Below are 15,326 nucleotides of genomic sequence, written 5' to 3' on the forward strand. Positions count from 1 at the left end.
GGGGGAGGGGGAGGAGGAGGGAAGGGAAAGTTTTAAATTTTTCCAGGAGGTTGGGGAACAAAGTAAATGCCCAGGAGTTTATGCTAAGTTGAAACTAATTGTCTTAGTTCATTTAGTGCTGCTAATAACAGAATACCCAAAACTGGGTAATTTATAAAGAACAAAAGTTTATTTCTCACCATTTTGGAGGTTTGGAAGTCTAAGATCAAGGAGCTGGCAGGTTCAGTGCCTGGTAAGGGCCCAGTTTCTGCTTGTAAGAAGGCTATATCCTTTGGAGGAGGGGAACACTGTTTCTAACATGGCAGAAGAGGGGAAAACAAAGAGAGAGAACCCACTCCTGAAAGCCACTTTCTAAAGGCATTAAACCCACCCATGAGAGCAGAGCCCCCAAAGCCTAATCACCTCTCAAAGGCTCCACCTTCCAGTGCCATTACACTGACAATTAATTTTCAACATGAGTTTTGGAGAGAACAAACTTATCCATAGCATGCATCAAGCTATTGACTACCTCAGGTAAAATGTGGTTTGTGCTGATCCCAGGTTCTGGCAGGTAGCAGCATGTGTAAATTCAGTGGATACAGTCATTACTGTAGTTAATGGCCTAACCCAGAAGTCTTAGAAGCTTTAAGTGGATAGTGGATAAGCCATTATGAAATGACTTTGAGCTTGTGACATGCTGTTGGAAGGTGTTTTAGGATCCTGTATCAAGGGTCCTCAGAAGGAATAAGATTTCTGGGAAGAAGTTTCTCACTTTAGAGGCTACTCCACGAAGCTCCAGATACTGTGTTAAGTTCCTTGCATTTGTTATAATATTTTAACTTACTCTAGCTCAATGAGCTGAGCTGAGGATTAAGTCCAATTTAGAGATTAAGACACTGAGCCTCAGAGGAGTTTGTGTCTTAACCAGATGTATAATTAGTGGGAGAATTGGGGCTTGAATCTAGGTCTATCAGATTCCAAATCCCCTCTACCTCTCTGCTACACCACACTGCCTCATGAACTGTCTTGAGGGCAGGATGCTGCAGGATGATGGTTGGCTAGAAGGCAAAAGATTCCCTGAGTAGAAGGCATTTATTTTCCCCAGAACATCTTAGTCTTTCCTGAATTGACTGGCCTAGATCTCAATATCTATTTTGGTATCTATTGACTAACATTTCTCTCTCTCTTCTTCTCTCCCTGCCTCCCTCTCTCTCTCCTTCCCTCTTTCTTCCTCTTTAATTAATATGAATACTTCTTACAATATCCAGCTCCATTCTTTCCATAACAAGCCAGAAAAATGGGAGGATTTGGGTTAGAGGTAGATTCATCCTCTAGAATAGTGAGGACTAAGGGATGAGGATGGAAAGACATTAATATTTTTTAAAAATGGAACACTCTCCCTCAGCTGCTTTAATGTAGATAACATTCCATAATTTTCAAGAGTTCATTTAAGATGTCCTGGATTTTCAGGCAGTTTCATGATCTATCTCTCAAGGTTTACTTCTTCCCTGGACATTTGTCAGATCATTCTTATACACAATGAGCTCTTCAGTCATCCTCATGTGTATTTATTTCATGTGACACTTATTGTATAATTAGATGTATATGTACATTTCTACCTAGATCAGGAATTTATTAAGATTAAAAATTTAATCTTACATATCTTTGCTTCTTTCTCAATACTTTCAGAATAACATACAAAATAGGACTCAGTAAATACCTACTGAACACAGGTATTTTACTTTGAGATGAGGGAAAACAGAACAAATGCAAACTATTTTTGTTTGAAATTTGTAAGTTCATTGCAGTTGTCTCAAATAATATCAACATAGTTTCAGCAGACAGTCAACTACATTGTATTATATTAAGCTTGATTTTTAATATTTGCAATAAATCAGCATGTTCTACCATACTATAAAAATTTATTAATGGTTTGCTTTTCACCAGGAGCAATGATCTAAAAGAATCACTTTTTAAAGTTCACTGTTTAATTCCTTTATCCTTTATATTGTTTCTTTCTTTGTTCTTCATAAGTTTGAGATAGCAGCCCATGGGGAAAAATGGCACTCAATTTATAAGCACAGCAAAATAAAATTAGAAATCCTTATTAAAGTCTATATAAGAAGTAATAAGGAATATGATACATTGGGTTGGGGGGGCACAGGTTGAAGAAGTGATAAAGAGTAACATCTCTGAGGAAAAAAAAAATCAGTAAAGCTGTTACAGTACTTTTTCCATGCCTTAAAAAAATGGGTTTGTAGTAACTTGTGTTTAATTTGTGTGCTCTAATAACACAAACTTGCATAAATAGTGATTCATACACTTAGAAACTTACATGATTATTTTCTCCAAGGAACCTGAAGGACAGTAGTGGTAAGTAATTTATTCATGACCACACTGATAGCAATTAAGTAAACCAGACTGTAATCTATCTTTTGAATATCAAGTCCTTGGTCTGTAAACTCCATGTATATAATTTTAAACATAATTGTATTAATCATCTCTGAGAGAAATATCTAGCTTCCTGTTAATTTTCTTTGTTCAAATGTACTTATTATTTTTTAAACTTGAACTGTGAACAGCCTCAGTTTGTCCTCTTTTCTCTGAAATTCACCATGCGTTAAGTAAAGCTTTATATAATCGTAGTTTTTATGGAGTTTTTGTAGGGCATATTTTATTTCAATTTAGTTTAATTTAACTTATCTTTACACTAGCCTCTTTTCTTTTAAATATTTTTATTTTGCAATTACAATGGATTTTTAGTAAGAAAATAAAGGAAATAGCATTTGTTGATGCTTATTATGCACCAAACATCTCCCTGAATGATTTTGTAGACATTGTTTAATATAATAATACATTTCAAAAAAGACATCTCATCATTCACCATTCACTCAACAAATGTGTTAATAAATGACTACCATAAAACAGATATTGTGCTACAATCTGGGGATACAAAAAGAAATAAAATGTATTTTCTGATTATATAGGGTTCTTTCCAGTCAGAAAGAGTAGAGAGGGCAGATAAGGATCAAAATATTGCAGCTGCTATGATAAAAGTATATAAGTTAATTATTCATTGATTAAGTGGTAAAACTGTCACTTTTAGGTGCTAGGGAAATGGCAGTGAATAAAAGACACAAACCTTTTCCTTAATAGAACCGATATTCTAGTAGGGATCCCAAGGAGCATAAAAGACCAATCATTTGAAGTCACAAAAGCTTAAGTAGGAAAGGTAACATTTCTTTCTGGTCTGATTTAAAAGAACAAGCAAGCTCTAATTGGCAGAGAAATGGCTACTAGAAATCTTTGGAGCATCATTTATATATCAAAATGATTGAGTGAACATTGAAGATAGAGCTACTTTTCAATTTGTAACCTCATACCCTTGGAGTAATGCATACGGTGTGTTGTGAGTGGCTAGTTTCCACTATCAGGGTCCTTTCTGGAGCTAGTCAGTTCCTAAAACTGTCAGTTCTCTACGTCCGTACTACCATGAAAGGTAAATTCATTTAAAGCTAAATAAGGTAGAATGGTACAATTTGTCTCACTTGATTCAGTAGTAATGTGTTCAATTCTGTAATGTACGTTAGATCAGAACAGATTTTTCTTTCTTAAATGGAAGACTCTCAAGGATGTCGAACTTGTTTTTTCTGTTGTTCAGTCTTTCTAGCATAATCTAAATGTGCTGTATCCATCTTATTCTTTCCTTGTGCAGAGAGACTCCCTGGAAGTTATCTATGCATTAACTTTGCTGAACCATCAAAATTTAGGATAAACTATTTTCATAAAATGGCATTGAGTAAGTTATTCAGGGGCTAGGTTTTCCAGATGACCTAAAATACCCATTCTTGCAACCTCATTTTGTTGTGAAATCAAACGAGATAATTAATGAATGTGAAATGCACTTTGGAAATATCAAATGCCAAAACCTTGTGAACTCCTACAATTGATTTTATTCTTATTGTTAATTTCAGTGAACAGGGAGCTACATATTAGCCTCAAGCATTATTTCTCCTTCTACCACAATTTTTAACTAGATTGTGGAATATTGAAAATTAGCAAAAATGACTATGTTCTCTAAGAGCATTTCATGTAATCCTACCTGTGAATCTCTTTGTAGCCCTTATAAAACTACTTGTCTCTTTACATGCTTTTATTTGTTATCAGATTTTTTTTAAACATACTTTATTGAACCTACTTTGCTATTTAGTAAACAATTATTGAATTTCAACACCATGCTGGGCACTAAAGACATTGAAATGTAAAACAGTCTCCATCAAAGGAAGGTGAGAATAAAAAGTTATCATTATTTTAGAAGTTGGTAGTTCTATGACAAACATATTTAATGTATCAGCTATACATATAACCTAGTTTTCCTTTTCTTAGCATATCACCTCTCTGTAATTTTTCTTAAATATGTATAGAATAATCTGAGTAGCATATTGAAATCAAGATTCTTGGCTCCGCCCCTAGAAAGAATCAATAGTTCTGAGAATCTGCATTTTCATAAGAACCAAGTATAATGGGAACTGGTAACCCTTGGATTTTACTTAAGAGAGTCCTTTTGTGATGTTTCCCTTTTGCCCAGGACTTCTCCTAGTGAAGGCCTCAGGAGGCCTCCATTCATCACACCATCTGTCTGTCTCAATGTCAGCCTTTCAAACTGCCAATTTAGGTTATCCAGCTCTACCTTCCTTCATTACCTTGACTTGAAGTGATCCTCTGTAGTGATGTGCCAGTCTTGTTGAAGTCAGTTGTACCTAGTCTCCTGAGAATGATACCAGTAATTGTTGTCTCACTTAAACGCTGATTCTAATGGTGAGATACCTAGAAGAAGATGCGAGGAAATGCCCCTTTCATGACATGGTGAGAGAATGATTTTTAAAGAAAGTCTTGAATCACATCAGCTGAGAAGTGCTTACCCATAGGGAAATACTGAACAAGTATTAATCATTTAATCCTCTATAAATAAATCTATGAAGCAGGTACTATTATAACATTATTATTGCATTACTACATGAAGCAGGTACAATTATTATATTCATTTTATAGATGAGGGCACTGAGGCTCAATAACTTTACCAATATCACATAGATACTAACTGGTAGAGCAGAGATTTAAACTCGAATGGACTGCCTCTAGAATTCAGTGGACAACTATACTAGCGTTGCCTTTCTCTTTGTCAAAGGTATGTCCTGTGGACCTTTGCTACCACCATTCCTTTCAGAATGACTTTTAGTAAGTTACGCTAACAATTGGAAAAGAAACAAAAACAAACACAAACCTGCAAAGTAAAACAGAACAATGCAAACACTACATAAAATAGTTTTTAGTGTATTCTTAGGTCAAAGATATATTTCAACCTCACATTTCAGGACATTTCTAACGAAAAAAGAAAAAGAACCCAATATACACATGACAACATATAGTAACATGTCTCAGGTTCTCAAGAGAAAAGATCACAATTCAATTTTTATTTTCTTCCCTGAAATACAGTTTACTCTCTGGTGAACATAAATTTTTGAGCCAGAAAGATCAAACTTCTAATTCTGTCCTGTTATTTACTTGCTTGATAACCTATGACAATTTTCTGACTTTACTTAGTTCTCATCTTCTATGAAATGTGACAAGCAAGTTTTGGTCAGTATTAAAGACATAGTGCCTGGAATATAGCAATCTTTCAACAATCAGTACTGTACATATTTACCATTGTTATTATTATGAGCAGTTATAAACTTAGTTTAGTAGAATATAAAAACAAGTTTAGACAGAATGCTTTGGGCAAAATAAATAAATTCTCAAAGTTTACTTGATACTGAATCTTTTCCTTGGACAGCTAAGGTTCAAATACATATACCCTTGCTTTTGTCAAGTGACAAAAAAAAAAAAAAAAAAAAATCCAGAGAGAGAGAGAGAGAACTGTCAATGACAATTTCCTCTTCCTTCTTCAGTGGTCTGTCTGGTTTATAACTTAGAGTCCTGATGGGAAAATGCTTAATTTGCTCCCGTGAGAATGTCTCTTCTGAGATGGGCTCATTTATCTTCTCCAGGTGATCAACCCAACACCCCTCAACTGTTAGCCATGGCGTCACGCCTGCGGGAGAGTGCTGAACTTTTTCAGTCTGATGAGATGCGACCTGCTAATGATCCCAAGGAGAGAGCATCCAGCCGCATCCGGATGCTGAATGACATTCTCCAAGACATGGAGAAAAGCTTTCTGGTGAAGCAGGTGCCACCAGGTTTTTATAGGTAGGATGCGTGTCTCAAAAATTATATTTTTTTGCCCTAAATTAAATGTTTATATTTAACTTTCAGAATATATATCTTCTATGAACATAACAGTATTTAAAAGGAAACTATAAAGCGGTTACTCATTTGAGGGACTTCCCCCCCAAAAGAAAAATTAAACTGCAGAAATATAAAATAACAGAAACTTGGCTTAACAGTAGCACAGAGAAAATGAGTAAGAATTGTCTTACATTAATTTCAATATGAGTCAAATGTGATACGGCCAATGGAAAAGCAAATAGAATTATAGGTTGCACCAAGAGAAATGTACTTTCTTGACTAGATCAGGGAATAGACCCATGCTATTTTTTCCTATGAAGATCCCATCTAGATTAATGTATTTAATCCTGGAAACTACATTTTTATGTTGGCATTCAATAAGTTTAATATTTAGGAGAAAGCGGGATTTAGATGGATATTGAAACAACTGAAGAATTAGGCTTGTTTGGTTGGAGAGTCACATGGAATGCCCTCTGAAAACATATTAACAATTATATGGAAGGGAGATTAGATACAGATTCAGAGAATACTATAAGTACAATATGGCTTTGTTTTTGAAGTTCCTTATATAGTAGAAGATAAATGAAGAAAACATGAAGTTTAAAAGATTATGGTACCCATCAATCATCATAAAACCACGTCATTATAACCACAATGAGAAACCATCTTACACCAGTCAGAATGATTATTATTAAAAAGTCAAAAAATAACAGATGGCGAGAAAGCGGAGAAAAAGTAATGCTTATACACTGTTGGTAGGAATGTAAATTGGTATAGCCTTTATATATACTTGGAAAACAGTATGAGATTCCTCAAACAACTAAAAATAGAATTACCTTTCAACCCAGAGAGCTAATTTCTGGATATCTACCCAAAGGAAAACAATTTTTTATATCAAAAAGATACTTGTATTCATATGTTTATCACAGGACTAGTCACAATGGTGAAGTCGTAGAATCAACCTGAGTGTCTATCAACATATGATTGGATTTAAAAATTTGGTGTAGGTACTCTATGGAATACTAAGCAGTCATCAAAAGGAATGAAATCATGTCTTTTGCAGCAACATGGATAGAGCTGGAGTCCACTATCCTAAGTGAAATTACTCTGAAACAGAAAATCAAATACCACATGTGCTCACACATGAGTTGGAGATCAATAATAGATACAGATGGAATATACAGAGAGAAACAGACACTGGAAACTGCAAAAGAGGGAGAGTTGAAAAGTCACATACTGGATACACTGTTCACTATTTGGGTGATGGGTACACTAGAAGCCCAGACTTCACCATTACATAATATGTCCATGTAACAAACCGGCACATGTACCTCCTGAATCTCTACACGTTTTAGAAAAAGATTATGGCATATTTAAACAGTTTTTATTTAACTGATAATCTATGAGACACAACATATAAATACATACTCTTCTGTTTAATATATACATATGTAATGTATTATATGACATATTTAGTATATGTATATGTGTATATATAGTATACATATGTATATATTTGTGTATATATATTTTATATATGTGTATATGTGGGTATGTGTATGCATGTATGTGTAATTTTATGTAGTGTGGAAGTCTAAATTTGTGGCCCTTTAAGAATGAAAGTTCTGGCCTAAACAGTCCTCCTACTCCATTCTTTCCCCAGTATCTCTTTGCCTCCTGCTGCTTCTCATGATATACCCTGGTCTAGACATACTATGTATAAACAAAGGTTTTAACTAGGACTAAAGAACTGATGTACAGGTATAGAAATCTTAATTACATATGAGAAAAAAGTAAAAGAATAAATGTTTTGCTATTATAAAGCAGCAAAAGCCTTATCACTGCAGACATTAAACAATAGGCTGGGTGGCCCTAAGCACCTGAATATTTGGACCACATGAGGTTTAAGGTGCCCATTAGTACTAAAGTTCTGTGACCTCACATGTCACTTAATCTTTCAACGTCTTAATTTCTATATCTATAAAAGGAGATGGTGGAATGAGACTCCTTTATAATAAAAGACGTTTTTAAAGCCTGGTATTTGATAATTTTCCTTTATGATTTTAAACTCATAAAGGTATGAGTTTAAAGATATAGTTAAGACACTTTGTAAGCTCCTTGTATTTTTTTAAGCATCAGGGACATAGCTGTCACCTTAAGTTACCTTCCCTGATGAGGTATATTCTAGTGGTGGGGATGGGGAAACAGAATGAACAAAGTAATTAAATAAATATAATGCTAGATGTAATAATTACTGAGGAGAAAAATGAAACCACATTATTAAATCTAGCATTATTAGAAAGTCATAAAGTAGATAACTTAGATTTTAAAATATATTTTGTAAATTAGTCTATTTACTTTTAAGAAAATTCAGAAATTGTCACAAATTATATGGAAAGAACATAGTTTTGTATAGCATAGTAAGCTTTGCCCATTTGTCTTTTTTGGCACTTGCACTGGAAATGGAAGACCCTTCTATGTTTCAAATTATGCATCTGGCAAACTTTTAATATCCTTTCAAAATGTTTATGAACTCAATTTACTTGATCATGCATTTTGAGTAGAAAAGTAGATATTTGTCTGCCCCTGAGTTAAAAATGATTAAACATTTTTTTCCTGTTAGTAATGTAATTACATATACCTTGTGTTATCACTATGCAAGACTCAAAGTGTTGATTATAATAATGTGCTAACTCATATAACAAACTTTAGGAGTGAAAGTTTTTGGTTCACTATTTGAAATTGTGCTAAACTATTACTATAGTTATTGAAGGGATACATGTCTGCCTTTCTTTTCCTTAGCTCTATTAATTCATGTTAATTTATTGATTTATATATATTAATTTATGTGTGTATACATACATATACTATAACAGTGTAAATAGATTACTTTCATTTAGATGTATCTGACTGACCTTTATCTCAAAATTGTCACAAATTTGTACTTCATTTATAAAATACATAACAAATCATCCTACTTCATGTTTTTACTTGATAGCTAATTCACATTTCTAAAAATTATTGATGGAAACATTTCAAAATTACAATAGGATTTCCACTCTCAGTGCTTATAAGCACATTCTCAATGGGGAAGGAAATATTCAAAGTAAAAATTTGAGTTGAAGCAAATGAAAAGTAGATTGATTATTTATAGCGATAATTATATAGAGATAAAATAAAATTGTTAATTATATTGTACAAAAGAACATTTGGTGAACAGGGTTCAATTTCTTTTTAATGTTAAACAGTCTTTAGAGATGTTATTCACATAAGAATCTCACTCTTTAACCCATTGGACATACAGAATTCTCATCTAACACACAAGAAAGAAGTGAAAAATGATTTGCATTTTAAGAAGGTTCTTGACAGAACTTTACTGTATAAAGCCAAATACTTCACTTTGCCTTTAGATCATGTCCCAAAAATTATCGTCTCAATAAAAGTGCCACTAAACATTGGAAAATATTATTTTTGGAATATGCAGAATAATATTTCCAATAATCTGGAAACAGAGGATTCAAAGATTTTGAATCCCATGATGTTGCATCTAAAGCTGGCTCCTCATTGAATGCTGCTCTCTGCAATACTGCTGGAAACTGGCAATATAAGATCCCTACCTTCAAGGAGTTTAATTTAATTCAAGAGCTAAAATACATAAATTATATATCAAATACAGGTACAGAATATTTACTCAAAGTACCCAATGAATACTACAGCCAAGAAGTACTTTTGTGATTTGTGATTCAGTGAAGAGAGAAAGTATTGTCCTGTGGTAGTCAAGAAATACATTTTTTTTTTTTTTTTTTTTGAGATGGAGTCTCGCTCTGTCACCCAGGCTGGAGTGCAGTGATGCGATCTTGGCTCACCGCTACCTCTGCCTCCTGGGTTCAAGCGATTCTCCTGTCTCAGCCTCTGGAGTAGTTGGGATTACAGGCACATGCCAACATGCCTGGCTAATTTTTGTATTTTTAATAGACACAGGGTTTCACCATGTTGGCCAGGCTGGTCTCAAACTCCTGACCTCGTGATCCACCTGCTTCGGCCTCCCAAAGTGCTGGGATTCCAGGCGTGAGCCACCATGCCCAGACACACAAGACTTTATAGGGAAAGAGAAAGATGTATTTGGGCTTGAGGGAATGATAGTATGCCCATTAAATTAAGGTGCATTTCCAGGACGACAGTTTGAAGAAAGACACAAAGGAGAAGTTGTGTGTGGTGTGCTCAAGAGTGAAGTACAAAAGGTAGACTAGTTTGAATGGTTATTGGTTCATGGTTATGCAAAGGTAGGTAAGATCAAGTTGTGGAGTCCCTTAAATGTTCTGTTGAGAGGTTTGGGCTTTATTTTTCAAGGACACAGAAAAGCCATGGAGAAATATGTGTTGTTAGGAGGATTTATCTGGTGTTCCTGAGAGGGTGCACTGGAGTCAGGAGAGAGCAGAAACCTTTAGGAAGAATATGGGAGTAGGAAAGGCATGGGGTGAAAAGAACACAATTCGACATGTTGGTGTCAGGAATGAAGAGCCAAGGGCCAATTTAGGAGGTGATGTTTACGAAGAATTGGTTAATTTAGTGATTGTGTGGCTCTAAGAATCTCGTTGCAGGTTGATTTTAGAATTTCTCTAGGTCTAGGTGGGAAAAGAGGATTGAATACTGGAAAGGGCCTCTTCTTTGCCCCATTTATCTAGCCAGTTAGGTAAAGCACTCTGTGTCTACATGTAATTATATGAAGATCTGTGGATAAAGATAATTTCTAAAGTCATTTCCAGCTCTACAGACTATTAAGTCTCACAACCTCTGTTTTCAAGGGGGCATCTAATTCTGAGTAAAGAGAGAGGGAAAGGGCACCGGGATAGACTGCAAAGCCATAAATGAAAACATTTTCATTTTCATTGAAAATGAAAATTTCATTTTCATTTCATTTCATTGCTGGGGAGCCAGCAAAACAATATCTATGTTCACGGACCACGTCAGTGAAAGTATGTTGAAAATTACAAAGCGTCACGAAAATATCACTACTATCAAATTCGGCAGTGTAAAATTTGACTTGTTGCTCTTGAGTAGACAGGGGATTCTGTATTTTCTTAAGAATTCTAAATCTTCTATCTCATTCCTTCCTTTACTCTCATTCTAGTAGGCAGTGCTCTACCACTCCTGGGTACTGTGTGTGTCTGGAGAGATCTCTGGGCATCTGCGTTTTGCCATTGGATCCTTTTTTGTTCCCTGTAGTTATTACTCTACAAAAGCAGAGCAAGGAGTCTGACCTGGTAAACCTGTGCATTCCCACTATAAAAAGCTTTTCTTAAAAGAATTGATAGTCTTTATTTTTTAAAGCAGGTTTAGGCTTAGAAAATAATTGAGCAGAAAGTACGGAATTCTCGTATGACTCCTCAGCATCCCCTCTTCCTAGACACAGTTATCCCAATTGTTAATATCTTGTGTTGATATATTTGATAAAATCTTGATACAACATTGGTGAATAGATACAAGCTAAAATGAATAGTTTAATATCAGGGTTCGCTCTTCAGGTTGTACATTCTTTGGGCTTTGACAAATGTATAATAATATGTACCCACTGTTGCAGGGTCACATACAACAGTTTTACTGCCCTAAAATCTCTTGTGCTCCACCTATTCATTCCTTCCTACTGAACCTCTGGCAACCACTGATATTTTCACTGTCTCCATAGCTTTGCCTTTTCCAGAATGTCACATATTTGGAATAGTACAGCATGCAAACTTATTGGATTGGCTACTTTCACTTAGCAATATGCAGTGCATTTTCTCCATGTTCATTTCTTTTTATCACTGAGTAGTATTCCATTGTATAGCTATACCAGTTTGTTTATTCATTTATCTATTCAAGGGCATTTTTGTTGCTTTCAAGTTTTGGCAGTTGTGAATAAAGTGGCTGTACATATTTTGGTGCAGGCTTTTTTTGTGGGCATACATTTCAATTTATTTCAGCAGATACTAAAGTGTGCAATTGCTGGATAATGTGGTAAGCCTATGTTTAGTTTTGTAGGAAACTGTCAAACTGTCTTTCAAACTGGCTGTACCCACCAATAGTCAATTTCATGCCCACCAATAGTCAATGAAACTTTCTGTCGCTCCACATCTTCATCTGCATTTGTGTCATTGTTTTGGATTTTAGCTATTCTAATAGATGTATGTTGATATTTCATTGTTGTTTGAATCTGCAGTTCCCCAATGGTATATGATGTTGTGCATCTTTTCATATGCTTATTTGCCATCTATATATTTTATTTGATGTGGTATCTGTTCAGCTCTTTTGCCCATTTTTAAAATTGAGGGGTTTTTTCTTATTGTTGAGTTTTCAGGCATATTTTTATACTTTGGACACCAGTCCTCCATTAGATACATGTTTTGCAAAAGATTTTCTCTCAGACTATGGCTTATCTTTTCACTCTCTTAACAGTGCCTTTTGCAGAGCAGAAGTTGTTAATTTTAATGAAATTTGAAAATTAAATTATAATTTTAATAAAAGTCAGTTTACCAACTTTTCTTTCCTGTGCTTTTTGTGTCATACTTCAAAAGTTATTGTCAAACCCAAGGTCACTCAGATTTTATCTTATATTATCTTCTAGAAGTTTTGTAGTATTGCATTTTACATTTAGTCCTATGATCCATTCTGAGTTAATTTTCATGAAAAGGATAAGGTCTGTGTTTCAATCTTTTTTTTTTTTTTTTTTTTTGCATATAAATGTCCAGTTGTTCCAGCTATTGTTTGTTAAGACTCTCCTTTCTCTGTTGAATTGCTTTTGTCATACAATATAGTTTTAATATTGCTTTTGTGATAAGCATCTCACTTGTTCACATTAGAATAGCTTTCAAAATTAAGAATACCAAATAACAATGGTATTATAAGAGAGCACTGGACTTGGGATCTTTAAAAGTAGGAAGAGATTTGAAATGAAAATTTGTCTTTTTCTTCTTAAATGGTCTGCAGCAAGATAATTAGCATTTCTGAGCATCAGTTTTTCATCTCTAAAACAGATCTCAAAAGATTATTAATACTTCAGACTCTGATAATGTTCTCATTTCCAAAGCTCCCCCATATCACTATTAACCAAGGGAGACATATTTAAAAATTAGGTGACAGCAGTTCTCTTTTCCCAGAATCACAGCAGTGAAGTATTTCCTTCATGTTTAATTTTCAATATATTGTCCTTCCCTTTATAAAACCTTTGCTTATTGCCTGCCAATTGAGGGGTTGCAACCTCTCATAGAAAATAGAGTTTGAGGAGTGACATTAAATATGCAGTTAAGAAAAGAGTAAATAAAATATCTAAGTAGCACTAGCTTCTAAAATAAATCTTGGGTCTTTAAATGACAAACCTTTTCTAGTAGAAAAGACTTCTATCAAATCACTTTCTTTAGGTGTTTGGGGAGTACTGTTGTATAAGCATCATGGTCTTCTGGGGCATATTCTCCTACATGTTTTAAGTTTTGACATTTAAACTACTTTTTAGATTTTGGAACCAACCATTTTGTGGTTGAAATTTAATATCTTTTTAAAAAGTGCATCTTCTTAGCTTATTTTAGCCAATTTCAGCAAGATTTCCAGACTTATCACAAATTATTCCAGTGTTTAAGGGTATGAGTCCTTGAGGTTACTGTTGTGTCTCTATCTCCTTTCTTCACTCACCCATACACTAGCTTACATAGTCTTAAAATGAGAGCACCCATGCACTAGCTTACATAGTCTTAAAATAATTATTGCCCTCTCTTTTATTTAAAGTGATTGCATTAAACTGAACAGAAACAGAAAGATCTTTGATTTTAATCTTTTAGTATACAAATAGAAAGCCATGGGATTTGAAAACTGCTCCAAACAAAAATATAATGACAAAGGATTTCTACTAATATGCTGCTAATAATATGTGTGTAAGGTATATGAACATGACCCCACATTTATGCATTAAGATGACACATCTCCGTAAAATCTCATCTTTATTCTCTCTCCACATTTAAAGAGATAGCAGTTAAACAGTAATAAGGGTTTCCTTTCTTCCCCATTCTGACACACACATACACACACGCACACTGCTGCATTACTGTGGTAAGATAGGTTTATCGGGAAATTTTACAAAAGGATAGGAAATTTGGTGTGGCTTTGGAAAAGAGAATCAGAGATTCACTCTTTCATTTGTGTTAATCTGAAAGGCGTGAGAAATCAAGAAAGCAAACATGAGCTAGTGTCTAATTCTGACTGCTAGATAGAAATAGGACTCTTAGGAAAAGTGAACATCCTCCAACACCACCATTGGAGATGAATTAAAGTCTAATTATTATATTTAAAACAAAACTATTGATTATGGTCTAGTATCCCATTGTTATTTTTTATGTATGGTATTTCAGCTACATCTTGGCTAAGCAGACTACAGGGACTATCTAAGTAACTATACGTACATTATTCTTTCTTTGAGAAAACACTTCTGAATTCCAACAATGGCCATAATCAGGAGTTTGGGGAGCACAGCCCATTTGTAATTTGAGGGACAATACATGTATGTGTATATACATCTGCATGCCTTGTGTATCTCTGGCATTGTGTCCTTATGGAAGATGTCACAGCAGGTTCATAATAGAGGAAATTATTTCAGAGATTGCCAGAATGACCTTGTGGAAGTTCAGGGGACCATTTCAAGCTAATCCTAGCCAAGACCATTTTTTTTTTTTTTTGTTAGCATCCTTGAAAGCAGAAAAATAGCAATGTAAATGTCAAGATGCTTCTGCCTTTAACCAAGAATAAACAAAGAAAGCAATCCACTAAAAGTATTTTTCAAACACATAAGTCCCAAAACTTTGCTTTTGAAAGATGTTAGAATTGGTTTATACTTAGGCAAGCAATGACATGAGACAGAAGTATTAAAAAGCCACATTTCTCAGGTATTATACGATTAATTTCCATCTACATATTCAGTACATATGTAAAATTAAGAGGTTGAAACCCAACCCCCCCCATCACTTCAGAATAACAATGATCTCATTATACAGTTTTCATGGTGTTTTAATTAGAGTTAGTTATATAAGTCCCAA

General features: G+C 34.4%; 1 protein-coding gene across 1 annotated transcript in view; it reads left to right on the forward strand.

The window, feature by feature from the left end:
- NAALADL2 (N-acetylated alpha-linked acidic dipeptidase like 2) overlaps nt 1-15,326 on the forward strand; it is a 1,006,116-nt gene that overhangs the window by 952,372 nt on the left and 38,418 nt on the right. The window contains 1 exon segment of the mRNA XM_017847705.1: nt 6,030-6,228. Within this exon segment, the coding sequence (XP_017703194.1) occupies nt 6,030-6,228 (199 nt within the window).

This window comes from Rhinopithecus bieti, unplaced genomic scaffold (genome assembly GCF_001698545.2).
Source record: "Rhinopithecus bieti isolate Rb0 unplaced genomic scaffold, ASM169854v2 scaffold_28528, whole genome shotgun sequence".
In the NCBI taxonomy this organism is placed as follows: Eukaryota; Metazoa; Chordata; class Mammalia; order Primates; family Cercopithecidae; genus Rhinopithecus; species Rhinopithecus bieti.